This window comes from Macrosteles quadrilineatus, unplaced genomic scaffold, assembly GCF_028750875.1.
Source record: "Macrosteles quadrilineatus isolate MER2022 unplaced genomic scaffold, UCM_ALF_1.0 Scaffold_7__1_contigs__length_78375512, whole genome shotgun sequence".
NCBI classification, from domain to species: Eukaryota; Metazoa; Arthropoda; class Insecta; order Hemiptera; family Cicadellidae; genus Macrosteles; species Macrosteles quadrilineatus.
In genome coordinates this window covers 64,020,143-64,046,476 of record NW_026542600.1, presented here as the reverse complement: position 1 = coordinate 64,046,476, position 26,334 = coordinate 64,020,143, and the positions used below count along the sequence as shown (strand labels likewise).

At 38.0% G+C, this 26,334-nt stretch overlaps 1 protein-coding gene across 4 annotated transcripts in view; it reads right to left on the bottom strand.

The window, feature by feature from the left end:
* Positions 1-26,334, bottom strand: part of LOC128997817 (mitogen-activated protein kinase-binding protein 1) — a 104,089-nt gene that overhangs the window by 64,635 nt on the left and 13,120 nt on the right. The window contains exons 1-2 of one of the 4 annotated variants that reach the window (XM_054423556.1): positions 16,930-17,037; positions 2,366-2,499 (exon numbers count right to left, since the gene is read on the bottom strand). The exons of 2 other annotated variants lie outside the window; for them this stretch is intronic. In XM_054423556.1, the coding sequence (XP_054279531.1) occupies positions 2,366-2,425 (60 nt within the window). In that variant the 5' untranslated portion in view covers positions 2,426-2,499; positions 16,930-17,037. Of the gene's footprint in view, positions 1-2,365; positions 2,600-16,929; positions 17,038-26,334 lie in introns of those variants that run through there. One more of the 4 variants, XM_054423555.1, reaches the window with a different exon arrangement.

Below are 26,334 nucleotides of genomic sequence, written 5' to 3'. Positions count from 1 at the left end.
TATTTCTGTTTTTAATTAATTGTAAACATTTCATTATTTAGTAGCCTATCTATATTTATTTATTTTGTAAAGAAATGTTCGAAAAAATTATCATTCAGTTGATTGATACACATATTAATACGTCATATTAAATTAACCAACTGTTAGCTTCAAAGATCGAATCCTAATACTAGAATCTCAAAATTAAAATTAAAAACATGTTCGGTTAGTTAATGTTACAAATAAATTAATATAGGCTACTTAATAATAAAATGTTTACTATTAAATTAAAACAGAATGAAGATAGTTAATCATTCTCACTAATTTATATATCTGGCAAGGGGGTAAAATTCCGGGGGTAAAAATCCGGGGGGTAAAATTCCGGGGGTAAAATTCCAGGGGTAAAAATCCGGGCCGTACACTCTAGGTTTTTATAATTTGATGTGTTCTGATTAAATTCACAACCGTGAAAATATATGTTTAATTCCGCGTTTAATCCATCGAGCTGATGTCGCGAAACTCAAAAGTTCGCGGCCGGAATTTTACCCCCTGGTTTGTGACGTCACGTTTGCCCAGGGGGTAATATTCCAGGGGGATAAAAATCCGCTACCCCCATCGATCACACTAGATGAGCCTTAATTGCAAGGAAGTAAAAGGGGATTTACACCCCCCCCTAATTTACAGATACAGATTTTCAAATTCCGACAAATTTATGGTTGCAAGCTTTTCAACCTGATTGAGCTCTTTGCTATTAAGGGGGTAGGTAGGTTCATCGGTCAAAGTGGGCGAAGAAAACATCTACTGAGTAACACAAGCTACATTATCAACGTTAAAAAGAGTGACGAACCCCTTATATGTAAACGTTTCGCTTGTTTAAATATTTTAAATATCCAACCACATGATGACGAACAGTTACTAACTTCCCAGAAGAATAATGTTGGCACGTGAGCGTTGAATGCACCATACTTACAAAACATAGTAAAAGGGAAAGCTGTTATAGCATAGCAGTACACATTGGCAATGATGAGCCATTCATGGTGGGAATAGAAGCAGAAGAGAAGGACTGTAGACAGACGGTGGACCGAAGCGGAGGCGAAACTGAAACTGTTAAACCGAGACTGGACTCCTCAGTCCCAGTGACTATGGTACTTCGATAAATAGTATACAAAACTAGCGGTCACCAAATCATACGAAATTGAAACTTTAAACCCGATAATGGACTACTGATACCAAGGCGAGTAGTTTTCAACAATTCTCAGGACATCTCATATCTGTGAATGGTTTAGTTGAGAAGTTCAATCACAGTCAATTTATAGCTCTCTGAAGTCAATGCTCTAGAGTCGCCAAGAGACAGGACTCTCATGAGATGAAAGCAGAGCAGACGCATGCACAGGAAGTGCCGCAGGAAGTGTGTACTTCGTGACACTTCCTTTCAGGGCTACAAGAGCCCGTGACTTCTAAGAGCCAAGAGGCAATAGATGCACCAATTGTCGATGACTTGAGTAACATACAATCAGCTGTGATTGTGAAATATTGTACAGTACTTGCAACTAATTTGGTTGCACGTCTGCTTAGAAACTTAGTTCTAAAACTTCAAAAAAATCTTCTTGCTTTACACAAAGAACATAGAATAAACATTGTCAATACGATAATATTGCTTATATGATGATATCATCTAGAGGATAAATAAACTGTTATCCTAGTTTGCTAGTTTAGTGATATATTTTGATAAATAAAATGCAATTTCTTCATACTGACCAATCATATTGTATTAAAACACTTTTTCTATCCCTGTAGCATCAAACATGTTTTAAGGGATAAATTTGAGAAAAACCCAATCAGACGAATGCTATTCATGTTAGAATGATCTGCATGTTTTCTGGGCGCTGAGACAGGGGTTTTCCTCCAGGGATAATTAATACTGTCTAACTACATGAACGAAGATGTCCTGATAAAAGCGTAACAATAAGCTACTTTTGCATTTTAAACATAGTTGAGGACTACAAGCCTCTATAGAAATTTAGAGTTTCACAGTTATGGCTGATTATGCCGTGCTTCACAAATATATTACTATGGAATCGATTGACTTCGTACTACCATTGACTGACAATATAAACCAAAGAGTGGTCCTGTACAATTCTTGCTCAACAGCTCTATTGGATCTGCAGGAGTAGAACTAGTTCGTCAGGTGATAAATTACAATAATCAAGTGATGATACACTGATACACACATCAGCATAAATATGAGGAAAAGAGGTGGAAAGCTGCGTTACTATTTATAAAATACGCCTGTAAGTAAATTATAAAATTCTTGTTCTATTAGTTATTTCTGTAAGTTTAAACTTATTGTGAACAGGGGAAGAGAGGGTCTGTTGTTTGTACTTACATCGTATGCAGGAACGTGGTCCCTCTCCCTTATCACTTTGGGTCCTGGAGTAATTCCCATCTCATGTTACACTGTTGTACACTGTAGTTACTGACTCAGTCGCACTAACATTAACACTGACACTGACACTGACACTAGGGAGTTGAGGGGAAAATATTAGCGACAGACACGTTCCAGCGATAAGCTACACACCAGTCAGACAGCAAGTCAGTAGTGTAGTAGAAACAGTGACGCCTGTTGTTAATTATAAATATTTTATACGAATAAAATCCTTATTGTTTCTTGTTACTGTTACTACAAGAAGTCCTAAATCGTACCTGCACTACACCAGGTACATTTTGGGATTTGATGTAGTAAATAAGATAAACGATGTTCACCTATATCGATTGGATGTGTGGTTAAAAAAAATTTAATGTCACTTTTATTAGCTTATACAAACTATTGAATTTGAAGATTATAAAACTTTAAATTGATATACGTGTTCGACAATACAATATGACATTAAAATAGGTTTATAATGAACATGAGATTATACGACACGTACGGGTTAAGGGTCATGTGACCCTAAATTCACCTGCATAAATAAATAATTTTTAATTTTATTTGTCGACAAAGTTATAGAACTTCAATTTGAAATTCAATAATATTTGTAATTTAAGTTCTGTATTTTAAGTTAAAAAACTATAAAAAGTCAATTTATACATATTACCACTGTAGAAAAGAGAGATGGAACTAGAACAAGTTGGACTAAAAACAACTTTCCAACTTGGATGAAGATAAGAGTAAAAAAATAGAACTATAAACAATTGTGAAACTAATATTCTTGAAAAATGATGAAACTTCAATCGATAAGAGTGAACGAGTATTAGTTTGATCATTGCCGCCTACAGAGTGTGACACGAACAGTGACAGGTGCCGAGCGCGGCATTGTGTGTAAACCTATCATGTGGATCGTTCCAAGAAACAAAGCATGTAATGAATTTAGTGTGTAGGCCCATGGAAGGTGGGTCGAGAGTGGGTCTCGGTCACACGCTCCTCCCAGAGGCCCGAGACCAGGGTGTCTAAACGAAGGGTGCAAGGTTAGACCAGTATCTAGGGTGTTTGAAACGGGGGGCGTAAGGTTAGACCAGCATCTAGGGTGTTTGAAACGAAGAGCGCAATGTTAGACCAGCATCCAGGGTGTTTGAAACGGAGAGCGTAAGGTTAGACCAGCATCTAGGGTGTTTGAAACGGAGAGCGCAAGGTTAGGCCAGCATCTAGGGTGTTTGAAACGGAGGGAGCTAGGTTAGACCAGCATCTAGGGTGTTTGAAACGGAGAGCGCAAGGTTAGACCAGCATCTAGGGTGTTTGAAACAAAGGGCACAAGGTTAGACCAGCATCCAGGGTGTTTGAAACGGAGGGAGCTAGGTTAGACCAGGATTCAGGGTGTTTGAAACGGAGGGAGCTAGGTTAGACCAGCATTCAGGGTGTTTGAAACGGAGGGAGCTAGGTTAGACCAGGATTTATGGTCTCCTTATAGTTATTTTAACCAAACAGTATTATTCCATTAATTTCAAAAATTGTATCGTAGTTATTGTTATGACCAGTTATGGCAAAAATATGACAAAATAAACAAATACACTCCTTGAACTGCACCAGTTTAGGTGCGGACAAATAATGTATTACAACTATTGTATATTATTGTCCTAAAACCCTACAAAGTGATGATATAATGCTTCTATAGACATCTAATAATAAGTACATTCTGTCATTGAGGTCAGATATTGTACATGTCGTCATTACTTATCAAGGTTAGGTAATGGTTATTAATAATTTCCATTAGCCTTTGTTCTACTTCACAAAGAAAAATCAACAATATAATTACATTTTAGTATAAAGTTAACTAATGTAAGGTTGCTGTAATTGAAAATATTATACAGAATGAGTCTACAGGTAAAAACAATGAGTTCGAGGGAAATTATTTTCCATACAATTAATTTAAAACACCAGGTAGCCTACTGATAATATATGTACGGAGAAGCTGCTTTTTTCTTTTTTTTCCTAGGAGCCTAGGACGCAAAAAGAATCTAGGCACGAGCCCAGGATTATTTTCACATTACTTCAATGTAAGACCTAGGGGTTGCGGCATTATCGCTTAGATAAAATCCGTTGGTTATTTGGCGGGATTTGAACCCGGGACCTCAGGGATCAAAGTCCTGCGCTCTAACCATTAGACCAGCTCGTACGGAGAAGCTGTAGATATGTTTTACATCATATTAAGTTATTCGTTATTCTTATTTCATGAGCATATCCGTAAAAATGGAAACAGGTTCCAGCCACCTTTAGTGCCTCACTTAACCACACAAGGCTTAGGAAACTTAATTTTCATTTTTACAAAAACTCACAACTTGATCATAAACCTGATGGGTGAAATTCCTTATTTACGCTAACATTGCGTGATACAGGACATAAAACAACAGAATGCGCTACTTACAATCTGATATAAATGTTGTTGCTGTAATGATTCCTAATCTTACGCCCATACTATAAACAGTTGATAAGACGAAGGTAAACTATGAGTTACATGGAAGTATAAGTAGCAGCTGATGATAGTGCAATACACAACAATGAGGTCATGAACGAGTTGATACGTTCAAGCATTGTTCGTTTTACAGCAATAAACAGGGTATCAAATTTGCGATTATTCGATTACTGCTTTTCAAACAGTCTCAAATGGTAATAAGAATAGTTTTGAGTTAGCGTTCCTGTTATTCGGATTGAGTAATTTTCGTTGTTGTTCCCAATTCTACACAATGCTATCCAGGCCTACTAGGAAATATAAATGATCAACTGAAACGTGTTAATTTTCTTACTGTCTGTCATTGGACAGTTTTTAACCACAAATTGGTGCGAATGATGCAACAAAACCAAAACTGAGGTCTATACGTAGAAATTTGTCCGAATCAATTTATTAATCTTATTTCTTGTTCTTGTTTAAGTTCTAGTTATTTTATCTTGGTATACTTTGTAATTTTACTGCTATATTGAGTACGCGTAGTTTTTGTTTCCAACTCATCTTCTGTCATAAAACTGTTACTTACAAATACATTTATTACTGTCAATCTGAAAAATCTGTTAAAAAAAATACATAGATTTGTAAGGGTAATTCCAACTAAGAATATTATTCATGATTGGGATCAAATTTGGTATAAATCTCGAGAAGTTGAGTCGTGTAATTGTTTTCTTAAGACATCAAGCCAATTAGGCAATATTGCGCCACAACTTGCGCCGGTCTAACGCCTCTTTCACACGAAGCGGCGCGCGCCGTGCGGCGTCCGCCGTGCGGCGCTGCGCCGGACAAGCGTGTGTCTTCACACTAGTATGGTTTCGTGCGGCGCGCGCCGTACGGCCCTCCTAAATATTTATTATTTTCTGTTCAGTTGTGGCTTTTAAATTAATACTCCACTTAAAAGTTCAAATAAAATGAATACTGTAGGCTAATTTAATTTCCGTTCAGTTGTGGCTTTTAAATGAATACTCCACTTAAAAGTTCAAATAAAATTAATACTGTAGGCTAATTTAAAATATAAAAACTAGTGCACCTGTTGCTCGAATTCGAGCAATTGCAAAATATTAAAGTAGTTTTTTTACGAATAATTGTCACAATTTCCGTCGACTTAAAAGAGTCAACTCATAGATAATGTAACCAATCACTCCACTCCAGTTATCGAAACTGGAAACGAACTCACTCTGAAAACGAACGCTCACTCCACTCCATCTATCGAAACTGAAAACGAAAACTCTCTGTGTATCATGTGTGTACTATGAACAGTTGTAATTAATACTAATTATTCGTCTGTTTAACCATAGATAAAAAATACTCCCCCTAAAATAATAGAAACAAAATTTCGTCGACACTAGCGCCCAGTATGGCGTACATGAACTAGACATGAAAAACGAGCTTCAAAATTAACAATGGGATGAGAAGTCTACTTGTGTTGGTTAGTCTATGGTTTAACTAAACAAAATCTTGTCTTCATAAGATATACATTGGGATTTTCATGGCCGGAGGGCAAAGCCCGAGGACTTTTACTACAGGAATTGGTGAAAGGGTACACAACAAATACTTAATTTTGACACATCGTTTGTAAAAATCCGTCCATTATTAACAGAGGAGTAGTATTTTATAGAAATCGCCTTCACGTATTATATATAAGTATTCGTCATATCTGAAAATATTGTATTCTAGAAGTTAAATAGTATATTTCGTACCTAGGGCCGAAAATGAGGTTTTGCCGGCTCGAGATAGTTTTGAAGTTCGAGACGAAGTCGAGAACTTAAATCGATCGAGAGCTGCAAAACCATTTCGGTCCGTGGTACGAACGCTATTTTTCACCACACTATACCCTATTAGGCCTACCACTATTCACCACTATAATAATGCACACTGATCGTCAACACAACTACAACTTTAAGGTTATGTGAAGAAATAATTTGAGGAATCAGCAAAAATATAAATAAATAGTTGCTAGGCAACGGTGACAATAACACAATTCTATATTGCAATGCTATGGATTTTGATTGTGTATTTAAAACGCATTCATGTTTTAAGTAAGTAAGCGGACAGCTGATTTTGCGGCCCCGGCCTGTAAAAACCTGCTCGGTCCCCAAATTGGCGACAGCTGGCATGGCCAGCAAAACGTAACTTTCAGCCTCCAATTCACGTATGTAATATAGCCAAAAACATCATAGTGTGGTGAAAAAAATGTTACATTACGTATAAATTACTAAATTATTAACTTAATACTAAATATTCTCCTCTAGTTATTAAAGAAAAAAATTTGTTTTAATACTTTAAGTTGACCGATTTGCATGGGATGAACATAAAAATATATGTTTTGTAATAGCTTTAAATATATTATTTTCCGATACAACGATATATAATTTCTTAATTAACTGTTGCACCTTCTTGGTCAGGTTGTTTGCCTAAATTGAGACAGCGTAGGGGTTGGGCCGTGCGGCGCGCGCCGCACCGTGTGAAAGCTCCCATAAGAACCAATGCACCTTCACCAAGTGGTCCGGCGTGGACGCCGCGCGGCGCTGTCGTCCGGCTCAAGGTGCATCCGGCGGTAACTCGCGCGCCGTGCGGCGAATTCGCCGCGCGGCGCGCGCCGGACATAGTGTGAAGGGACTCATATACTCCCATAGCCCTACGCCGGATCCGGCGGGCGCCGCACGGCGCGCGCCGCGTCGTGTGAAAGAGGCGTAACCGATATCTTTTTAATGCACGATCTTTACTTCGAACATTTACGTAAAGTGCATCTCAAAGATATATTTATATATATACATGACGTTTAATACATGGCATAGTAATTATAATGAACTGTACATACTACAGCATATATAGTACCACATTACTCTTAATATGCAATCATATAGATACTGAAACCAACTCCCCATTGAAAAGTTCTTGCCTAGACAACTCTATCCATTCCCAGCAGTGTCTGGTATATATTAAGGGAATGTGTGGAAACTGATTACTTTCCTGTTAGATCCAACAAGATATTGTGGTTGCAGAAATATACACCTTTTCAACTACATACATTATTAAAGGATTGCAAAGGTAAAGATTTTAAAGGTAAAGGAAGACAGGATTTTAATGTAGGCTATGACAAATTGCCTTTTTTGATAATCTCCAATAAGATATACTTTTGTTCCGTATCCATCAACATTCGTTAATCACTTACACAAAAACACACGTGCATGCTATAAACGTAAGTTTCAAGTTTACCACTCTATTCCTTCTGCTAAGAAAAGTTGACGTATCGAAATTACAAAAATGTTGGCTAAATTAGTTACGCACCGATGGAATATTTGATTGATCTCAAGACTTGAAAGCTCGGAAGGACATTCGGCTACCCGTCGTGCCGTATAAGGAAGAAGGACTCAGGAATCCAGGATTCATTTCGCAACAACGCAACGACCAGCTGGATGCTAGACCGCTTTCTCTTTCATCGACTGATTGACCTCAGGCGCCGGTTGACCCTTAACTTGCCCTTTCGTACATTACTGTGTCGTAGCGGTGCACGCTGCACGCTGCTCTGCACGCGGACCGCGACCTTTCATACACACCACTCAACATTTATGGTCAAAGTAAAGTATTTGTTTTGTTGTACGAATTAATGAAACCTTCCAAATGTCTTCTAACACTCCTAAACCACTCTTGTATGGAGATAGACTAGACAGTTGACTTTTGACGGATACATTTGAGTCTGCTAGCAACCGCGCCGCGCCGGACTCGTGTAGTAGGCCAAATCGTCGATATAGTGTTGTGCGTAGTTTAAAATGTATATGTTAAGAAGTTGCATTCTTTGAATTATGTTAGGTTATTCAACTGTGGGACTATTTGGCAGAGGTTAAAAGCCTGTTTGTCGTAAACAAGACGTTTTCTCTCTCTCAGACAGCTCACGCATAGACAATACGGAATTTTTGCTACCATTCGAAGCCTAACAACGAGAATGTGTCTTATAAGTCTATTTGATTATTTAATCTACATTTACAGCCATTTTAGTTCAATTATGTGCACTGATTGATTGTAAGGTAGTAGTAATTTCAAAGAGGCGCGAGATTAGCTAAAACACTGTCATGAACAAGTATAATATAAACGACAGTTTGCAATCACCGTTCATTTGTTGTCCATGTAGTTATCTGCACTAGAATATTTCTCAATTTCTAGGGTAAAAAGAATCAGCTGGAATCGGAGATATCAGTTGTACATTCTCCTGACTTACAAATTCGTCTTCAGATAAAACATAGTATCATAGTTAAATGATTTGTGTTCATCATCCTTTTACATTTAGGTCACTAAAATCCTAACCCCGTATCGATATTTAAACCAGGATAATTGTCAACATTATTTGAATATGAATTTATAATTGTCAAGGAGTAATAATGTTGCATCCAAATAACTATTATAGCTGCTCGCATATGATAGCAAAACAGGAAACAGCGATGTTGACAGTTAATTATAAGTGTAAAAATATAGGAAATTTGTGTTTTAGGAATTAGTTAGCGGAAAGAATGGCACAGTGTGACGTAAAATATAGTAGACGCGACCAAAATGTCTTTTCAAACTTCCTTTTCCGTTAAATAGTGGGAGTGTCGAGATTTCTAGGATGTACGTCGGAGAAACTATTTCTGTGTTCTGTTCTGAAATGTTTTATTCGTTGTCTGTTACGAATCCCAGTGGGACTAGTGGTGAGCCGCTCCGTGTACCGTTGTCCGTGACTGTCCTTAATCCTCACGTCGCAATCGCATCGGTTCGCGACGAGACTCGAGCCACAGCCAATACACTCTAAGATAAACAACAAACCGACAATTCAACATTGTATATCTTAATCCCCTAGTATCTAAAATGCTCATTGTCTATACAGGGTGACAATTAAGTCTTAGGACGACTTTATAACTTTAAAACAAAAAGAGATATCTCAACCAAATTTGGCATACTGGTAATAGTAAATTACTTTTTTGTGTACATGGTGGTCGGATGTCACCTATGAGGGACGGCCGATAGGGAGTAAATTGAACATATTAAAGGTAGGGGTAGGTTATGTAGGCCTACATAAAAATTAAACTAAAAACGATGCCGCAAACCGGACCTCAAATGGGCAATCGAACCAAAAATGACAGCTGTTCAAAGATTCATTGAATTTACAATTGGATTATATCCTACCTCCTGAGGGGCCACCCGCTAGAAGACGGAAGAAGATCACAAATTAAGCATATGTCGATATGCCCATCAAATTAAAGGTATTTATTTGCAAAATACAATGCCACAAATTTGAGCTTAAAAGAACAACTGAGTAAAAAGGTAGATTTAAGAAATCTTTAACCGGCTGCCATTTTAGACTCGGTTGTCTATTTGAGGTCCAGTTTGCGGCTTTGTTTTTAGTTCAACAAGACCTTTAATTTGATGTACATATCAACCTATCCCTACCTTTAAGATTTTCAACTTACTCCCTGTGGGCCGTCCCCTATAGGTGACATCCGATCAACATGTACAAAGAAAAGTAGCTTACTAATAACCAGTAATGACGTGCCAAGTTTGGTTGAGATATCTCTATCTTATTTTTTGAGTTATAAAGTCGTCCCAAGACCCTGTATATTACGTGTGGCTGGAAATGAGTAGTATGAATTTGTATCACCTCTATTAAGACGAAAATATATTAGCAATTTTGACAGTTACTTTAATCTGATTAGAGCTCAAGTTGATATTTTGTAAATTCGTTGCATCATTATATGATAACTACACAATATTTGTGTATATTCTATTAATGGATGATTACTGTCTATTCTATGCGAAATTAAATCAGCAAGATAAGAGGAAATTTTGTAGGTTTAGAGTAGTTTCGCAGTCGAAATAACATAATGGCAATCTAAATTCATAAATGAAATTATAAGTACAGTTGGAAACTTTTCGTCCACTTTAAAAATATATTTCAAAATTTTCCGCATATGCGAGAAGCCGAAGTTCCCCTAGAATTTCGTCACTTTGCACATATTGTATGTGGACTTTCACAACAGGCATTTTGCTGCGTTAATTGCGTTATGATTGGACATACGCGCTGAGCGTGTAAAAGGCAGTTAGTGGTCGTGGTGTCGTGGTGCCGTGGGTGAAAGCAGAGTAAGATCACGTCTCGACCTATCTCCAAAACTTGGGAAAGTTGTCCACCTGACAATATTCAAGGATTGGTTCGTATTATTTCTAGGTTAAAACTAATAATACTTGGTGAAGGAAATTGGTCTGAAGAAAAACAGTTCAATAGGTGGTTTCGGACCTTTGTTTGCGTAAAGCTCACTTTGAAGCGGCCAAAGTAGCAAAGCATAGACCAAACTTAAAATGACTATCCTACATTAAATAAAAAATTAATTTTGAATGCTTCTAGAAAACAAAAACAAATTTGAAATGTATTTTATATCTCTTTCTTTGTTCATGTGATGATTTTTAACTAGCAAAGAACTATTTGAGATGGAATCATTAAAATAATTAATGCCCCAAAGCATAATAAATCTATGTCAAACAAGCATAAATTGTTGTATTACAACATTTAACCTTACACAACTTTTTAAACACATGCACGGGAGTTTCTAAGAGTATTTATATTGGATACTGTATATTAACAGTATCCAATTTAATAACTAGAAATAATAGTCAATGTGGACGGGAAAAGGCAAGGTTAAAAGAGGCCGCCAACCTCTAGTACCAAATTAGGAGTACTAGCAAAAAATCATTATTAATACAAATACTTTTGTATTCTTCGAGAATGACTAAAAATAATACATTACGTAACCAAATACATTATAGCATTCACGTGGGAAATAAAAACGCCCAAAATAAATTACCATCTTAGTGTATTCTTCAGAATTGTGGTGACGTAACCCAAGGGATTACGAGCGGGTTTTCTTAGACCAAAATAAAATGTGTCAAAATAAATAAAGTAAAATAAATGTAAAATTATATTCCCTTTTTTCACTTGTGGTAAAAACAACACCAAATGCGTGGATGTGACATAAACAGATGGTATAGTTACCCTTCCAGTTCGGCGTGGTATGTCAGAAATGAGTGACTTACATCCGCGCATCCTCGTTCTAGAGCTGGCTACAACTTTACCATATCTATGGTCAAAGGTGGATACAAGGAGTGAGGCAGCAACATTACTGATAAATAAATTGACAGCAACGGGAGGCGAACCCAAGTCATCACTTTGTCCCACTGTGTGGATAAGTGAAAGATCTGAGTGATGTTGATAGGAGACGTTGCGTGTGAGGAAACGTCACACGTGTTAACAAGTGTTTATAGACTCAGGTGCGAGACATGACGTCATGACGCGTGCGCATCTGCCGTCCACACTCCACACCCGTCAACGTCACTCAACCACTCAGCACTACTATCATATACGGTAGCCCCAAGGTCCTGATTCTGGCACTGATTCAGCCCAGAGTGTGTAGCAAACCAGTAAATATGTCTTGAAGAGATTTACTAGGAGAAGTCTACGGTAACATCACATTCCCTCGGAGTAGGCAACGGGCGTGGTTAGGGTAGAGTTGACTCGGCACGGCTCAAGAATTTGTATATAAAGCGGTGTGTTAGGATAGAACTTGCAACATCACTGTCATGCTGACTGCACTCGTAGCAGTCTATACACGACCACTTCATCAAAAAATCAAGCAGTGTGTATCACACAAATAATCAAAAGGCTAGTTGAGGTTTTCGTCCGCGTTTTCGGAGACTCAAGGCAATGTTATGTTTGGTCGTGAACTGTAATAATAAAGCAGATACCGGTAACTGAATCAATAACTTATGGTTCAGCTGTAGATATAGGTTCAAAAGGTAATGGCTGAATAGACAAAATGCCTTCGGTTCTTTTCTTAAATACTTTCCAAACGACATTTTCTAACTTTATAAAGTTGATGCATTCAGTGGGGCTGTATTATTGGCACGAGATTAGTTGCCTCAAAATTTCCCTTTAAGCTGATTCAATTCCCGTTTTAGCGAATTTCCCTATAGGGAAGTAGCTATTACCGTAGGTCTCATGGTAAGACTTAGGCCCGGGACCGATTTACTTTTTCATTTTAATGTCCCCAGAGGCCAAAAACACCATTCGTTCAAATTTTTATATATGTATATATATATAGATATATATATATATATATATATATATATAGATTTATATATATATGTGTCCGTGAACACGATAACTTGAGTAATTTTTATCCGATTTTGATGAAATTTGGTTTGAAGGTGTAAGGCGGGATAAACTTGAATGAGTTCGCGATCCAGCATGATCGGACTATGGGAACAGGGTTTTATGGGGGGTTTTATGGGGTAAAAATTGGTTTTTCTCACTTCTTACCCTCAAAACACAAAATTTCCCAATTTTTCTCTAAACCTTCTTAAAGAGCTTAAAAAAACAAACAATTCAGTATATCAAAGTGTTTTTGTACGGTTATTGGTTACGGAGAAAACTAAAAAAATGGTAAATTAAAAATTCCCATGTTATTCTTATGGAGAATATTGTAAAATGTTGTAGTTTGCTTGTTTATGGATATATTTTGATCAAACTTGGCAAATTTATTTATTTTATAGTAAGCTATAAATATTTTACTAAAAACACACTACTTTATTAGTTTCCTTGTAGCAGCAAACCTAGGTACTCGTTAAACCTAATGTTATTTAAATAGATCAATTGAAAATCAATTCGGCCAAATGGAAATTCGCTTAGACGGCAGGTTTGCTGCGGCGGGGGTATTTAAATTATTTTTAAGCACTGCGAATTATTTACCTAAGTTACGTAACCTGTGTTTGATCACAGAAAACATACTACTGGTTATAGTAGTATGTTTTCTGTGGTTTGATGGGCTGTAATTGCAACTAGTTTAGTTGACAACATAGCGGAGAGATGGTTGTAAAGGAAGGGTGCATTCTGTGGACAAATCGCGTGCATATATTGGAAGCCGTAGTAATCCAGCTCGGAAATATAATACTGCACGACTGAAATAGCAGCCTTAACTGGGACATGAGGAACACGAGAAACTCTCTTTTTTAAACCTGCATTTAGGGTGCTGAAAGTAATGCTTTGATTGCATTTGAGCGAACATTTTTAACTGTTACAACTAGTAAAGATATAGAAACTGTATTTGTAAAATGTCTAACTAGCAAGAACACTGGTTATTTTCCGAGTCTAGGTTAGAATAATTGCTCTCTTTACTGTTTACAGTTCATAAATCAATTGCCTTTATTGGAGGTAGTTGTTTACCGAGACGGAACGAGGCGAATGAAACAATTCTGAAATATTACCGCGATATTTATCCGCATTCTTCAGCCGTTTACTTCAGTTATAATTGTGTTTTAGTAATAACGGAAGAAAATTTTAAAATATAAAACTTTGACATAAAGAAACATATAGTTGAACACCGTGTTCTTGGTTTTCTTTTGATAAACAATATTTTTATCTTTGTATGTTATTTTTCAATCCAGTATATCACAATTAAAAGTGATTTTAAGTAAGTTAGCACACACACAGCAGACATGTAAACGTACAGTGGACAGTGGACAGTGGACACCATTTACGTCGACTGGTGTCTATTGTGATGCAAAACACAAAGCCACCTCTCAGGTTGAAAGGATGCATCAATAGTAACCGTTAAATCGTATTGAATTCCTCGGTTCAGTATTCCAGTAGCGTCAAGGAACCCAACCTATTGTAGCATGACGACTGTGCTCTGTGCCGCGGCTAAGTCACTGAGCTGCAGAGTAACCATACTGGTGGTACTTCACAGCTGTAGCCACTTTGACAACATCATGACGACTGTGCTCTGTGCCGCGGCTAAGTCACTGAGCTGCAGAGTAACCATTACTGGTGGTACTTCACAGCTGTAGCCACTTTGACAACATCATGACGACTGTGCTCTGTGCCGCGGCTAAGTCACTGAGCTGCAGAGTAACCATACTGGTGGTACTTCACAGCTGTAGCCACTTTGACAACATCATGACGACTGTGCTCTGTGCCGCGGCTAAGTCACTGAGCTGCAGAGTAACCATACTGGTGGTACTTCACAGCTGTAGCCACTTTGACAACATCATGACGACTGTGCTCTGTGCCGCGGCTAAGTCACTGAGCTGCAGAGTAACCATCACTGGTGGTACTTCACAGCTTTAGCCACTTTGACAACATCATGACGACTGTGCTCTGTGCCGCGGCTAAGTCACTGAGCTGCAGAGTGACCATTACTGGCGGTACTTCACAGCTTTAGCCACTTTGACAACATCATGAAGACTGTTCTCTGTGCCACGGCTAAGTCACTGAGCTGCAGAGTAACCATTACTGGTGGTACTTCACAGCTGTAGCCACTTTGACAACATCATGACGACTGTGCTCTGTGCCGCGGCTAAGTCACTGAGCTGCAGAGTAACCATCACTGGTGGTACTTCACAGCTGTAGCCACTTTGACAACATCATGACGACTGTGCTCTGTGCCGCGGCTAAGTCACTGAGCTGCAGAGTAACCATCACTGGTGGTACTTCACAGCTGTAGCCACTTTGACAACATCATGACGACTGTGCTCTGTGCCGCGGCTAAGTCACTGAGCTGCAGAGTAACCACTACTGGTGGTACTTCACAGCTGTAGCCACTTTGACAACATCATGACGACTGTGCTCTGTGCCGCGGCTAAGTCACTGAGCTGCAGAGTAACCATCACTGGTGGTACTTCACAGCTGTAGCCACTTTGACAACATCATGACGACTGTGCTCTGTGCCGCGGCTAAGTCACTGAGCTGCAGAGTAACCATTACTGGTGGTACTTCACAGCTGTAGCCACTTTGACAACATCATGACGACTGTGCTCTGTGCCGCGGCTAAGTCACTGAGCTGCAGAGTAACCATCACTGGTGGTACTTCACAGCTGTAGCCACTTTGACAACATCATGACGACTGTGCTCTGTGCCGCGGCTAAGTCACTGAGCTGCAGAGTAACCATTACTGGTGGTACTTCACAGCTGTAGCCACTTTGACAACATCATGACGACTGTGCTCTGTGCCGCGGCTAAGTCACTGAGCTGCAGAGTAACCATCACTGGTGGTACTTCACAGCTGTAGCCACTTTGACAACATCATGACGACTGTGCTCTGTGCCGCGGCTAAGTCACTGAGCTGCAGAGTAACCATTACTGGTGGCACTTCACAGCTGTAGCCACTTTGACAACATCATGACGACTGTGCTCTGTGCCGCGGCTAAGTCACTGAGCTGCAGAGTAACCATCACTGGTGGTACTTCACAGCTGTAGCCACTTTGACAACATCATGACGACTGTGCTCTGTGCCGCGGCTAAGTCACTGAGCTGCAGAGTAACCATCACTGGTGGTACTTCACAGCTGTAGCCACTTTGACAACATCATGACGACTGTGCTCTGTGCCGCGGCTAAGTCACTGAGCTGCAGAGTAACCATCACTGGTGGTACTTCACAGCTGTAGCCACTTTGACAACATCATGACGACTGTGTATAAATTATACATTAGCTAAGAAAGAGTGTAATGTCAAAAATAGGATCTTCAATACTTTTAACAAGAACATCTTAAAGTTAAAATGTGCTTGTTTACAACCCATGCATTGGATTGTCAATCGAATAAATGTTAAATTTGAACGTTTTACAAAGAACAGCCAAGACATATCTAAATATTGAAGTAAACGATACATTTCAACTACAGATTATTTATACAGTCACGAAACACCATAAACCATAAAATATTTAGCTTTGGTATAGGTGAAATATTTTGAGAACCTACTTTCTTTATTTGAATCTTTATTTGAAATTGTCACGGGGAATATATGAGAAAAGAGCTTCTAGTTTTAAAATAAAAAAAATAAAAAAATTTACTGTTTATAGCCCAATAACTAAATTGGACGGGTCAATTGAGTGAATAATAATAATAAACACAATAAAGTGTCGGCACCTGTCAAAATGCTTATCACTAGTGTTGTCAGTTTGTAACAGTGTCAAGGTGAGTGGTGTGTTGTAATCACCTGGCTGTGGTGTCTACGTATATCCGATAACGCGATAACGCACTACGGTGACCGCTGTAACGCTCGTAACGCGCTCCGCACACCGTCACTTCACAGACTGACGCGGACCGCGGACCGACAACACTGCCACACTGGCCATGGGAGTGCCTTAGTGGGAGTAACACCTGTGTAGGCAACCACTCCCAAACATCCCCTCCACTGTTTGTGATTCTTGCCTAGTTTATAATGAAATGCGACGGGAAATTTACTACTTGCGGAGGACATTCGCTTAACTACTCGTTAATTTACACTCGTAGTGATTAAAACGCGCTCTGTCGCACCGAGTGGATTGTTTTCCTATTTCGAGTTACGAAGCCGTTGCTGTGGCGGTGTATGAAAAACTGAAAAAGTAACCATGTTGAAGATATTTTACTCTATGGTTGGTGAAATAACTTTCCTAATGTGTTTTGTTTCCATTTAGATTAAGACTATTTAGTAAATTGCTATTGACATCAGAAGCTTTAAATTAAAATACCTGTGGGTGTTTTTATTTATAAATTGTACTCTTTTTAACAAAAAACTAAATTCCAATATGAACCGAATTTATCTCAGCACTTACTATCTCTCTTCACCAAAATCGGATAAAGAAAAGCAATAAGACAATGCAGTTTCCACACTAGACTCAACCGAGATCAACTGGTAATTTTATGTGTTAAATGGTAGTATCATTATAAAGTGAAAAAATCGTATATCATGTAATAAACTGATAGAATAAAAAAGTGGTACAAGGGGTTTGTAAAATCCGTCAAAACTGATGCATTGTGGGAGGTGCAAGGCGGGACGCCCCACGCTAGGGCCTTTAATGGCAGCTCCTCGGTCCAAAATTCTGTCACTGGCATAATTTGTATACAATTACAGCTTAAATAACAAATGTGACACGACAAAGTGTAATGACCGGTTGTAGGAGATATTGATACCAAATTAAACGGCGGTCACATTCACAAATCAGTCTTTATTCAAATGACATTAAAGAAAAGTACACCGTGTGGAACCGTGAAATCATTAAGTGGTAGACCGAGCAAAATTATCTAAATATCGTGAAAATAACACATGTGGGTAAGGATTGATTGCGCTAGATTTCTTCTTAAGAATGTTTCTGTTTCCAGAGATGTTTGGGGGATGAGCTTTTAAAACAAAATGGATCGAAATCCACGAAAGATCTTGTTGGGAGAGAAATAGACAAAAAGTTCGACAGCATTGTCATGTCTATGTTGAGATGATTACGGTAACTATGTTGATATGAAGTGACAGTTTCTCGTAGCTTTCTCATTGGTAACAATATAATTGATTATTATTTCATGAAAGTATAGTTGCAGTATATTGGATATCAATCTCATATGTATTTACCTAACCTTTCATCTTAGAAATACACACTTAGCACCAAAAATACTAAAAGTGCTACAAAATGGGAATGATATAAACATATGTGTTTAATGTCAAGAATACGATTGCTATGTCGACTATGTGTTCAATATTACGCAACTGAAAATATAAATTTTTAAGTAAATACGTAGCAAAGTGAAATTCGTTTTATTCTGGAGGGAATTGCAGAAATCCTTAAGTTTTTTACCGGTTACCTAATTATCTCATCAGGCAGATTACCACCAGTTTCGGGAACAGTTTATCCAAATGTCGCTCTTCTTCAGGCAAGACGCGGCGTCACGGAAGGAGCATCAAGTCAACAATCAGCTGTGACACGAGCAAGGAAGCGAGAGCAGAAAAACACCGGCATCGACAACACGCTGTATGCTGTATCGCATACTTTACTTCCTACAGCCAAATAGAGATGCAAGGCCGACTGCCCCACTGGCTACCTTGTGTATGTTGCAACTAGGAACGCGGCTCCAGATATGGACTGTCAAACCATCATTCCTGTTCCTAGGAATCTACTTATAAATACTGTAACAGTACTACTTGTCCGGCTTGTGACGAATTGGCTTGTGACGTTTCTTTGAATCTGGACACTTGTAAATTTATAATACTACTAGGGGCTTGTATGGGCAGAAGCCCCTAAAAACCCAGATATAAAAATATTGTTATATTATAAATCTGTTTTTATTAAATTATATTATTTCTTCCGGAGTTTCATTTCTGCTACATAAACAAATCAATTGTATTTGAGTAAATGCTGGTTTACGTTAAATGCTGGCATTATGGCGAGTGCACACGTAAATCGCCGTTTAATTGAGTTTGCACTTGTATCCGAGATGAGGAAACAGGCTATTTCGCAACAGTCTTGGGAATGGTTTAAACGTCCTTTCCGTATTCTACTTCCTAATGGTAAAACATGATGTATTGTGTCCAAACAATTCAAGATACAAAACAAAAACACATTCGCCCTACTTCGCGGTTAAAATATATATATTTTAAATAAATATATTTTTCGCAAGTGTGTTTGTATTTTGAAATGTCCAGTGCTCGGGAATTGACGAGGGTATTTTAGATATATTTTTTATTTAAGGAATCATTTACTATGAACACAATAGGAAGCCTGCAAACGCTGTCGAATCGGTCACAGGAATGACAGTGTAAGAGGACGTGCAAAAGAAATCAATGTCAAAGTAGATGGGGATACTGTATATTATATAACCACTATTGAGATTGAGAATACTAATAATAGACATTACAGACGAGATATTATAAACCACATAATGCGGGATTACTATACGACAAGAGAGCTTGAATTGAAAGAAAGAACTTGCTCATCGATAATCATTTTACGAAATATTGTCATGACGGACCTATTTACCTTTTCAGCCAAGAAGTAAAACCTGGCTCTAATTGAATGGAGCTCACGAATATTTAAAAACATACGTCAATATAGTTGCTCTGGTTAGTTGCTATTATGTAATAAAGAACCTTTCAATGACCAACTATACATTATTGACACTTCAATAATTTCGCAACCAAAGTTAGCAAAATGCACAAAAGGTTCCTCAGATAAAATCAATACCGAATTCAGCGTATGTAAATAGTTATTTGTGTAACTAGTGTGCAGCAAAGGCCTTTTGCACTCGTGTTACACATTATATTTTTCCTAGAGTCACTATAAAGCATATAAATAATTAGTCTTTCAAACACTATACAACACGTTTTTAGGTTCAGCTGGCAACACAAATAGGTGTCCTAGAGAAAGTAGTACCCGCGGTCCGTATCACTCCGCTATTTTTCCTCGGCAAGAAATGTGCTCCACGACTTGAGAATATAGTTCCGTATGTTTTTGTAATTTGAAGTGGTTTCCGCGCCTTAAAAAATGCTTTAAAGGTATTTTCTTGTTTATTAAGATCGTATGAATGTTTTAAAAACGTTTAAAAGAAAAGTCCAGAAAGTTCAGAAATACCGAAACTATAAACACGAAATGACAGGTTAAATCGTAGTTATAATAGTCAATCAGCTGCTCATAGTATTATTAACTTTAAGTGTTGCCAACATATTTCCAAGCGTACACGGATTACGTGCATAATAGAACCACGCTGTTTTGTGTTGTTTCGTTGGAATCCTGATGTGCGCCAAAGTATAAACCGTACGACAAAGTATAAATATACAGCAATTAGCAGCTTTCTGTACTATAAACAGTACAAGGAAGCCAACTTTGTCGGGTGACTGTAGGGAAAATAAATTTGAATGGTCGCATGAGTAAGGAATTCTTTCTAGATATCCTATCTACCTTGTTAGTGTCGTTAGTGAGTTCTTCTGTGGTACCTTACGTTGTCCAATAGGATCAGGGATCAATAGACCTTTTCATGTCCCTTTCTTAAAGTTAGAAATGTCGTTTGGTTCGTACCCAGCTATGCACAAACACAATACATTGAAATGTCGCGTGTCACGTGAGCGCGTGCGATTTGTAAACACTCACGATAAGTTTAGGGATATGTTTATATGTCGCATCGCATGTAAGGCGAAGAAAATACAGTCACGGAGTTAACGGAGACGCGAAGCATGAATCAGATATATCAAATTGTGTTTATACATTCACTGAACAACTTTTTCTTCAGCATAACTTCATTTACGGCAGTCCTGTAAAAGGAAAAAATAATTCACAGAATATTAATTATTTATTACTTCTCTGTGATTTTGAATTAAGACGTCGCGTCGTGTAGGAATATTGGATTTGTTATTTGCTGTTTAGGTTCAGAGTTTGGCGGTTTTACCATTGAATTTATCACATTTTTACCCACAAAACATATTCATATTTGGGTTTATTCAGCCGATGTCCTGAATGAGCTACCTATATTCGCCTACTAAACTAGCTAATTAGGCCGCTGGCGCTCGTTTACGGCAAGATACAAATCAGCTAGTAAACACTATGTGCGCCTTGGTCGTGTTATCTATTGTATTACTGGCACTGTTTAAACCATCAGTATATCATCTTCAGGATATTAGAAACTTAATGCATTTGAACAAAGTTTAACAGCTAAGCTAGACTGTATGGCTTTAATTAGTCGAAACTTAAGTAACACTACTAATGTAATGTATATCGAGTTTTAAATGTTACACTTCCGATATTAGGTCGACGCACCGCACCGTACACGAATCATGAATATAACTAAATAAAGGTAGTACATTACAGTGGTAAAGGCTGATGGACATTCGGTGTTTTTGGTAAGAGATATTGGCTCTAAAAAAATACAAAAATTATAACTATTAGCAGAAACATCAGTATTGTGCGTATAAATAGAAATCTGTCCAAGTCAGTGCTACATTATCTGGGTTGTGAAGTCTAGTTATCCCCACGATCGGTCACTTTATGACTGAGCCCATGTCACATCAACTTGTTGGGTTAGGTTAGGTTAGGTTAGGTTAGGTTAGGTTAGGTTAGGTTAGGTTAGGTTAGGTTACGTCAACGATGTAATCGTTCTTAAGACATTGGATGGATACGAGGAGTAGTTTCTACTCATGATGGTAGCCCGGGACGTTACCAAATCATATTGAACGAGAATTAAATATATATCATCTGGCGTATTACAATGGCAGATGACATAAAAGCTGATTTCTTGTACGCGAGATGGGCAAGTCATAGATTGGCCAATTTCTCAATGCGCTTATAGGGATGCGTATATTGTCGAATATACGACATAACAGCAGTCGTTAGAGCATAACTCACCATTCTTATTCCCATGTAGGGTCCCCGGGGTGCCGGGTTTATATTCCAGTCACCATGGCTGTAGCTATGACACAATGCCGTGACTCTCTAGGCAAGTGTTAAATAATGTTTAAAACGATCCCGAGCAAGACCAGAAATTTTAAGCGTTGATCTTTACACAGACAAAAGATTCCACATATCCACATAGAATGTAGGACAAAACATTCTGCTGTAGGCCTAGAATACGTTTAGTATTAGTGTGATCTCAAACAATTGTTTCAAGAAGTCAAACAGAGCAAAGTTGTAAGTATTAAGTTGTAGAGTTGACGGGAGGGCGGGTCGATGTTATCAGTGAACTAGTGACTTTTATCCGTCGACGCCCAATTCACACTATCCGCCGCGCCGCGCCGCAGACGTACTATTGCTTATCATTGTGCGGGTTGGCGGATACACCGCTCACTGTCAACCTGATCCACTTTCCATACTCAAATAGACCGAGACACAAGAATTAAGCTTTTTCTGCAGTTTTCTGCAACGATATCAAGTGGCATACATTAATGTGATCGATTGCAAAATGTAATGTTTAAAGTCGTCCGTGAAATGTGTACTATTTGCAGAACTACGAAAAAAAAACTAAAAACTCAAGTTCCGCCGCAGCAAAACCGGAAACGAATTTCTATTTACCTGGATTAATTTCCGCTATAATATCCCTTTAAAATTGTAAGATTCATTTCCTATTTAAATGTATTATTTTATTAATGAGTACTTAAGTTTGCTGCAACAATTATTATTACTTTCCTTGTAGCAGCAAACATAAGTACTCATTTTAATTAAGTTTATGGATAGGCATTTTGATCAAATTTGACAAATGTATTTATTTTATCCTATTTACATACAGTAAAATACAATTTTTTCCCTTCCCCGTAACAGGAAACCTGAGTAGGTACTCGTTAAATCTAATGCTATGAGATATTATTAAAAGTGGGAATAAATATGACTCGTTTGTGGGAATATTTTAATTCAAAACCAATTTAACATATCGAATTTCTCTTAGTCGACAGGTTTGGCTACGGCAGAGGTATTTTATGTTTAACGGCATATTGAAATCCAAAATAGTAATTTGAGTAGTCCTCATAAATGTACTTGTGGGAAAATGTCCTATTTTAAAGTTTTACTTATAATTTATTGTGCGAATGTAATATTTATTGTACCAAGTTACGAACAGTGACGAGAGTAAGGGTAGAAGTTTTGCCTTTTGAGTTTTCTAACAAGGGCAATTAAATTTGAAATACAATATAAAAGTAATTCAGAAAGCGGGTTAACTAGCCTACACTTTAAGTTAAAACGTTGTATTACACATTTACAAAATACACAGAGTATCAGAGCGACCTCATGTCATTTGATGGTATAATGTAACCATATTTTGTAATTATGACCGTTTAACCATTACAACCGTATTTTGTAATTTGTATTTTGAACTTGTTCCTTTATAACGCTTGAGGCAATAAATCAAATATCTTCATTATCAACTATAGGAAAGCCTTTAGTGTGCTTGTTAGATGTCTAAAACTAGTCTATTCTGCCATTTACACGTGTTTCTTGCTAAAGGTAGTACATGATAATGTTGAAATATCACATCTACTGGGTGGATAAACTGGGGCAGGGCCGCCAATGCCCACGTCGTTGTGTATTGTGTTGTGTAGTCAACTACTATTCACCACTAACCCTCCCAGTGTAGTTTCAACTTTATTACAGTTCTGTGCTTCACCAGTTCGATTATGGAAACGAACTCATAATACTTTAAAGGTCTAGGTGAAGACTATCGAAGCGGCACTATTCTGGTGCATGTGAAATCCTTGGTAAATCAATCTTGAGTGATTGAGCCATTGTAGTACAGTATTTTCGTTAACGACAGACACACATACACCTAATTTAATGTAAATTAGACCAAATGCAGAATCACACAGGCTCGACTGTAATACGTGTGGTTGTAATTTTATTACTGTCGCCAAAGAGGCAAATAGGCCTACAAAACTTGAAGTAAGCTTAATGGCCACCGGCGGGGCAAGCCTAATAGCCGTGCACTGTGCTGGTGCGGTATTGTATTGTGTAGGACCTTCATAAAACATAATGACCACCGACACCGAAGTGTCCGAGGACGCCCTACTTTCAGTATCCAAAGTCTTGCAGATCCAGATTCTTTTCTTACACATGCGGTTTCCCCAAGACTTAATACTTCTACAATACAATAATTACGTCGGTAATTAAGTTGTGTGTAAAGTAATTAAGGTGATTTCCGAGTCTTCCGTTGCTGAAGAGCGATTGTGTTTAGGCCTATGCCATTGCGGACACGGAAAGTTGTTTTAGAAGGATTTGATATTTCTTTCCTCCATTAACTTTTATGTTGTCTCCATCATTTTACTTTTGCATAGTATGTACTGTTTCTTCTTCTTTTCTCTTCTAGGTTGAGCACTATCTGCAACCATCCAGTATTTACATATTTGCCCTGTAAACCCCTTGTCAGGTAGGAGTGATGCGTAGTATCCGCCGTCCGGCTGTCCGAAGTTGTCAAAGCCACGTTTAACAGCCAGAGTTATTAACGAATGATGTTATCAACTTTTTATGTTATTAATAGAAGTTACTAACAAAAGGTATAAATAAATGTTATTAACATTTTGTTTTGACTAGTAACTTATGTTATTAACATTTTGCTACTTTTTTCGGTTAGTCTGCAAGTGTGCTGCGGCGTGGTATTTTTACAAATCTGTTACAAAATGTAATAAAGCAGCTACATTCGTTGTCTGCAGGTTTTAATGTGATGAAGCATAAACTATTTGTCTGTCCGTAGATCAAACTACAGAACATGAATAGTCCACCTTGCCAAGTTACAAAATACAGTACTTCAAGACACAAAATACGTAAATAGCCGTTTATATCAACCGGCGACATTTGAATAACTGTTAGGAGTGCTCAGCGCCACAGCGCCCCAAGGCCAATTGGCTTCCAGTCCCACGTGTTTCAGATACATTGGGAAGTGTCATAGCTGCGCGGCGGCGCCCTTGTATTTTGACACACGTCGTCAGCACAATCCACGCTGTTATGAAATGAAAAACGCGTGGGATCTGCAAAGGGAGAACCAGTTTGAAATGCCATCAACGAGTCGCCAAATGAAAAGTCGTCAATTTAAAATTTCCAAATGTCAATTTATTTTAAGCCTCTGCGACTGTGCGCCCACAAACTACAGTATGACGAGAGTATAAATTTGCGCAAGACCGTAGGTGATGGCAAACTTTGTCATATCATATATGTTTTTATTGTTGGTGGATAAAACAATGCAATTAGACTACTTGATTTTATTTTTTTAATTTTTCTGGCCTGATCGTGACCCGAACGTATTGTTTGGTACCATACCGACCATATCTAATAATTATAACCCAACCTAAGGGTCGGCTATGTTATAGGTTATGAAGATTTTGTTATTTAAACTAATTAAATCTTATTTGGAAATCGATTTATCGGTGTGGTCGGTACAATACCAAAGTAAAGTACCGATTGAAGAATCTTCCATAGTAATTCAGCGAAGTGATTGCATTTTTGTGACTTCAAGGACCAAGTGGACACCTGTTTTACTTCCACTCAATATTGTCTTCGCTTCAATTTTTTTTTATTTTAGCGATTTCCCATATAGAGAGTAAGCTATACCGTAGGTCTCGTGGTAATACCTGGACCCGGGACCGATTTACTTTTTCGTGTTGAGGTCCTCAGAGGCTAACACCATCCGTTCAAATTCATATTGTGTGTGTGCGTTAGCGCGTTAACTCGAGTAAAAGTGGTCCGTTTTCGATGAAATTTTGTACAAATGTGTAAACATACGTTTGTTCGAACGAGTTCAAGAGCTATGATCGAACTATGGAAACGGAGATATACGGGGTTTTGTGTGGTAAACATTGGTTTCCTCATTTTTTACCCAAAAACATATCATTTTTAAATTTATTTCCAAACTTCTTTTACTTTTCTACTCTTCTATTACTTTTAAGACTGAAGCGAGGGCGTCTTCCTGTAATCCAGCTACTAGGAGGTCACGAATTGTGGATATTTATAGGCATGCACTGTGTATGCGATGCTCCCTGGTGTGGATTAACGTCCACACTAGTGAGTACTACGACTATCCTGATAATTAGACCAATTCGTTAATTACAAGGAAAACGTGGTTTGGACTCCACTATAAACTGTATGTCCCTTAGTTGCCATTTTCTGTATGTGCTATTAATTAACAGCTGTGT